Source organism: Chinchilla lanigera, unplaced genomic scaffold (assembly GCF_000276665.1).
Source record: "Chinchilla lanigera isolate Chin_1 unplaced genomic scaffold, ChiLan1.0 scaffold00036, whole genome shotgun sequence".
Classification (NCBI taxonomy): domain Eukaryota; kingdom Metazoa; phylum Chordata; class Mammalia; order Rodentia; family Chinchillidae; genus Chinchilla; species Chinchilla lanigera.
The window spans coordinates 285,017-290,754 of NW_004955437.1; the positions used below are offsets into that span (position 1 = coordinate 285,017).

The 5,738-nt window shown below is 45.3% G+C and overlaps 1 protein-coding gene across 1 annotated transcript in view; it reads left to right on the forward strand.

The window, feature by feature from the left end:
• The window catches only part of Msh5 (mutS homolog 5), a gene marked incomplete in the record, with an annotated part of 21,293 nt that overhangs the window by 9,041 nt on the left and 6,514 nt on the right, over positions 1 to 5,738 (forward strand). Inside the window, 1 exon segment of the mRNA XM_013516803.1 lies at positions 5,591 to 5,729. Within this exon segment, the coding sequence (XP_013372257.1) occupies positions 5,591 to 5,729 (139 nt within the window).

The window sequence follows — 5,738 nt, forward strand, 5'->3', positions numbered from 1 at the left end:
TTTTCCTTTTGCTTTTCCCTTCCTTCTTTTCTCCATGCTGGGTATGGTGGCACATGCCTGTAATCCCAGCACTCAGGAGGCTGAGGCAGGAGGATCGTTGCACAATCAAGACCAGTCTGGGCTACAAAGTGAGCTCAAGGCCAGCCTGAGCTGCATAGTGAGACCCTGTCTCAAAAAGACAAAAAAATACACAAAACCTTCTTTTCTCCATTTGCCCGACCCAGTTTGTCTTTCCTCTTGAAGTTTCTTCCCATTTTACAATATTGTACACTTTGGACCTTGTTTATTCTCTCAGCTTCTCACACTAGGAAGACAATGTGATGTCTACACATTTGCATCCAGTTTATTTTACTTATGAGTATGGTCTCAACTTGCATCCATTTACCTATGAAAGTCTCCAGTGTATCCTTCTTTATGGCTGAGTAGTACTCCATTATATAAAAAGACCATATCTTTTGTATCCATTCCTTGGTTGATGGGCATTTGGGTTGTTTCTAAGATGTAGCTATTACAAATTGTGCTGCTATAAACATGGGTGCACATACATCACTGTGGTACAATGTTTTTAATTCTTCTGGGAAGACACCCAGAAGAATAGTTCGATCAACAGGACCTCCAATCCTAGTTGGAAAATCTCCACACTGATTTCCTCAGTATTCCAGTCTACACTCCTACCAACAGTGGAAAAAGGTTCCTTTTTTCCCACAGCCCCTCCAACATTTGTTATTGGTTGATTTCTTCATGGTAGCCATTCTTTCTAGAGTGAGATAGAATCTCAGTGTTGTTTTAATTTGCATCTCTTGAATGACCAGTGATGTGGAACATTTTTCATATATTTATTTGCTGTCTGTATTTCTTCATCTGAGAAGTGCATATTCATCTCAGATGCCCATTTTTGGATTGGGTCTTTAAATTTGCTGGGTCTAATTTTTTTTTAGTTCTTTGTATATTCTCAATAGTAATCTTTTGTCTGAGGAACAACCAGCAAACGTGTTTTCCCACATTGTGGGCTGTCTCTTTGCTCTGTTGTGGTTTCTCTTGCTGTGCAGAAGCTTTTTAATAAGACGAGATCCCAGTTGTTGATTCTTTGTGATAATTCCTGTGCAATCGTGGTTTTATTCATAAAGTCTTCCCCTACACCAATGTCTTCAAGAGAAAAAAAAGTTTTTAAAATAAATAAAGGCCTTGGGATATAGCTCAGTGTGAAAGCCCTGAGTTCAATCCTTAGTACCACAAAAAAAAATAATAATAATTAAAAAAAAATAAAAACGGAACAAAAAATATCACATACACACAGACCAGGGGCTAGGGTTGTATCTCAGTGGTAGATGCCTTGCCCAGCAAGCACGAAGTCCTGGGATCCACCCTTGACACCAGAAAAAACACCAAAACTCAAATTTGAGCTATTCTCTGATAATCCCCAAATTTGTGTGCCTGCTTCTAAACTGCCTGTGTGGAATGCTAACTGCACATCACTGCCGCCTGTAATTTCCACAGGCACCTCCGACTCAGAGCATCAAACTGCTGCCCACTGGGCCGGCTCTTTTCCTTCAGCCTTTCTTTGTCCTGGCTAATGCCATTGTTGGCAGTGGAGCGTCTCAAACTATGAACCTTCGACTGATGCTTCTCTCTCAATACAGAGCCTGACTGTATCCTGAAATATCTCTCTCAGCCTTCCCCTTTTCCCTCTTTTCACTGCTCTATCATTCTCTCTCTCTCTCTGTCTCTGTCTCTTTCTTTGATACAGGGTGTGACAGTGTAGCCCAGGCTGGCCGTGAGCTCAACAGTCCTCCTGCCTCAACCTCCTGAACCTTGGGATTATAGGGATATGCCATCATGTCCAGAAAAACCATTTCTTCTCCCTCCCTTTTCCTCCATCCCTCTCTGTGTTGGGATCAAACCCAGGGCCTCATGCTAGGCAGGTGCTGTACCCTGAGCTCTGCACTGAGCTAGCTGTCATCACCTTTAACCCGGAGCACTGCATTTGCCGCCTGCCTGGTCTGTCTCTAGTCCCCGCCCCCTTACTGGGAGTTGAAACCAGGGCCATCAGGGGAACTACATCCCCAGCCCTTTTTTCTTTTGAGACAGGGTCTCACTATGTTGCTAAGTTGCCCAGGATGGGCTTGAACTTGTGATCCAGAGCACTGGGATTACAGGCATGTACCAGCACAAATGGCTTTCTTTTTCCAGTTAATCTGTCATTCTAAAATGCTGCCATCCTAGCACAGATCTGAGCGTGCCACAGCATTTGTTAGAAACCTTAAGCAGAAACAGAATAGCAAGACACTTCCCCGTTACTGCTGGATGAAGATTGGCATCTTTTGCAGTCTGATGCTGCAGTGTGATGTTCAGGCTTCCTGCCATTGACCTCGGCTTTAATTGTCCTTTCTGAACTCCTTGTAAATCCTCTCCTACTGGATCCTTCCTGCGCGCTCGTCACGTAGGGCCACTTGCCTGTATGAAAACACATCTCGCCTGTGTTTATGCTCTTCTCTCTGGAAGGTCTTGTTACCTGTTCTCGCCCTCTCAGACTCATATCCTCTTCAAGGTGCAAACCAGCTATCGCTTTTTCAACAGAGATTTCACAGGTAACTGTCAGACTGACATGGACCTTCTTTGTGCTTACATAGTGCTTGTTTATGTTTTTCTCTTGCACTCTCACACCAGATTAGAAGTAGCAGTCTGTGACTGCCTGCTTTTGTAGCTATGAAGTCTGCTCAGGGGCCATTCCTGGTACCTCAGTGCTGGGCCCATGGCCTTGTATGTAGTAGCGGCACTGAGTGAACACAGTCCGGGCCCAGGTCCCTAGACCCTAGGAGGTTCAACCTCACCCAGATGCAAGCAGACCAGTCACATCGCCTCCAACAGGTGCACAAGCCTTTCCCTCCTCACCCCCGGCAATATATCTTCTAGGCGATAATTTAGCATAATCTCTGAGGTCATCTCCAGGCAACTGGTGGGGTAATTTAATTACCCACATGTTCTCCAGCACTTTAAGTGTGGATCTCTAATCTCAACCAGGGATAGAAAGAAGAAATCCTCAGCGGGGAACTGGATTCATGATGAGGGAGGAGTGCGGATTTCCCAGATGGGATTCACATAGAAACATGGCCCCTGGCCAGGTGTGGTGGCACACACCTGCAATCTCAGCACTTAGGAGGCTGAGGCAGGAGGATCCTTTCCAGTTCAAACCAGCCTGGGCTGTAAGGTGAGCTCAAGGCCATCCTGAACTGTATAGCAAGACCCTGTCTCAAAAAGATTCAAAAAAAAAAAAAAAAGAAGCAGAAGAAGAAAGAAAGAAACATGACCTGAATGATGAACTAAGCCCTGTGCTGGTCTAAAGTTGGACACAGTCCTGAGGTGACTGAATGGCACAGGCACAGGCCTGCACTTTGGAGACCTGAGTTTCTCTTAGCAGTATGACTTTGGACAGGTTGTTTATCCACTAAGGGCCTTACTTCCTGAGTTGTGAAATTAGGGAATTGGGCTTGACCAAGGGCTCCCGAGGTAGTAGTAGAACATGGGTCAGAGAAACCTAGGTGTCTTTTGAGAAAGTCTGCTTAGCGAGGCATAAGCAAATACCCAAAGTGGGGATAGGCATTCACAGACTGTGGCCCACACTGCCATGCTTGAAGCTCTGTGACCAAGGGGTGGAGTAGAAGTGCCTAAAACCCATACTGAAATCCATCTGGCTCTCCTGTTTCATTCCTTTTTTTTTTTTTTTTTGTCTTTTTGAGACAGGGTCTCGCTATGCAGTTCAGGCTGGCCTTGTGCTCACTTTGTAGCCCAGGCTGGTCTCGAACTCACAAGGATCCTCCTGCCTCAGCTTCCTGCATGCTGGGATTACAGGCGAGCACCACCACACCCGGCCCAAAAAAATCTTAGTTTTTAAAAAAATATAATCTTAGTTTTATACTGTATATAACCATAGGGTTACAAGGACATCTACAATTAGACAAACATAGGTGAGACATTTATTTCTGTATAATTATTTTAACTTATTAGGAAATACTTCTGCCACCCAAAATAGTGATAACAACAACAACATCTCCCCAGTTTAAGAATAAGATACTGTTAGGGGCTGGGGATGTAGCTTAGTGGTAGAGTGTTTACCTAGGATGTATTAGGCCTTGCATTCTATCTATAGTACTGGGGGAAAAAAAATTCTGTAATCCAGCTTCTGGGAGGCTGAGGAAGGAAGATTGCAAGGATTTTTTTCTTTTTCTTTGAAACACGGTCTCCCTGTTTAAACTGAGTTAAGGCTTGTCTTGAATTCACTATATAGCTCAGGTTAGCCTTGAACTCACAAGGATCTTCCTGCCTCAGCCTCCCAGAGTGCTGGGGTTATAGGTGTGTGCCACCATACCAGGCAAGATTGCAAGTTTGAGCCCAGCCTGGGTAATTTAGTGAGACCTTGTTTCAAAATAAGAAATGGGCTGGGAGTGTTAGCTCAATGTGAAGGCCTTGTCTGTAATTCAGTGTATCCCCCTACTGCTTTGTTGTCCTTATTTTACTCTTTGAAATTAAAAAAAAAAAACAACAAATACAGAAAAAAAAAATGTGAAGGCCTTGGGTTCAGTCTCTAGTACCGAGAAAAAAAAAAATCCAGAATAAGACACCCTTGGTTTTGTGTGTGTGTGTCTTTTTGAGACAGGGTCTCGCTATGCAGTTCAAGCTGGCCTTGAGCTCACTTTGTAGCCCAGGCTGGTCTTGAACTCAGAACGATCTTCCTGCCTCAGCCTCCTGAGTGCTGGGATTACAGGTGTGCGCCACTACACCCGGCAAGACACCCTTGTTGAAATCCTTTAAATGTTTCTGCTGACACTGTCTTTGCAGAGATCAACACTAGTATGAATTGCAGCCTTATTCTACATGGGACGGTTCCTCCCTCACAGGAAGAACGCAGAAAAACAAATGGCTGCTACCCAGAGATACTTTCAGAGCTAAATTCAGACATGCAGACTCATTGATCCACCCTCTCCTACTCTGCCCAGAGAGCGCTACAGTGTTGGCACACAAGTACCTCAACACACTGAGCTCCCTCGCAGATACTGACAGGCTCTGTCACATGGCCACATGGAATGACACATGGTCTCATCCATCAAAACCATGACACACAGACACACGCTTACTTCTAGCAATTTTCTATAGAGACATAAACATATGCACACTCAGGACCCTGCTGTATAGCATGTCACAGGTACAAATGGCCACAATCCCCAGGGGCCGCCAAACTTTCTGGCAAAGAAAAATCAAGACAATAGTGAGGGGGCTGGGGATTTAGCTCAGCGGCACAGTGTCTGCCTGGCAAGTGCAAGGTCGTGAGTTTGATTCCTGGTGCTGGGGGGAGGGTGGAGACAACAGTGAGAAGCTGGGCGTGGTGGCACATGTCTGTAATCTTAGCACGTGGGAGGCTGAGGCAGGAGGATCATTGCAAGTTCTAGACCAGCCTGGGCTACAAAGTGAGCTCAAGGCCAGCCTGAACTGCATAGCAAGACCCTGTCTCAAAATAAATAAATAAATAAATAAAAAGACAACAATGAGAACAGCTGTAACTTCTAATCACCCCCGCCCGCACCCTCACTTCCAGGCTGTGGTTTACTCGCCCGACTCAGGACCTGGGGGAACTCAATTCCCGTCTGGACGTCATTCAGTTTTTTCTGCTGCCCCAGAATCTGGACATAGCTCAGATGCTGCACCGGCTCATGAGTCACATCAAGAACGTGCCCGTAAGCCCA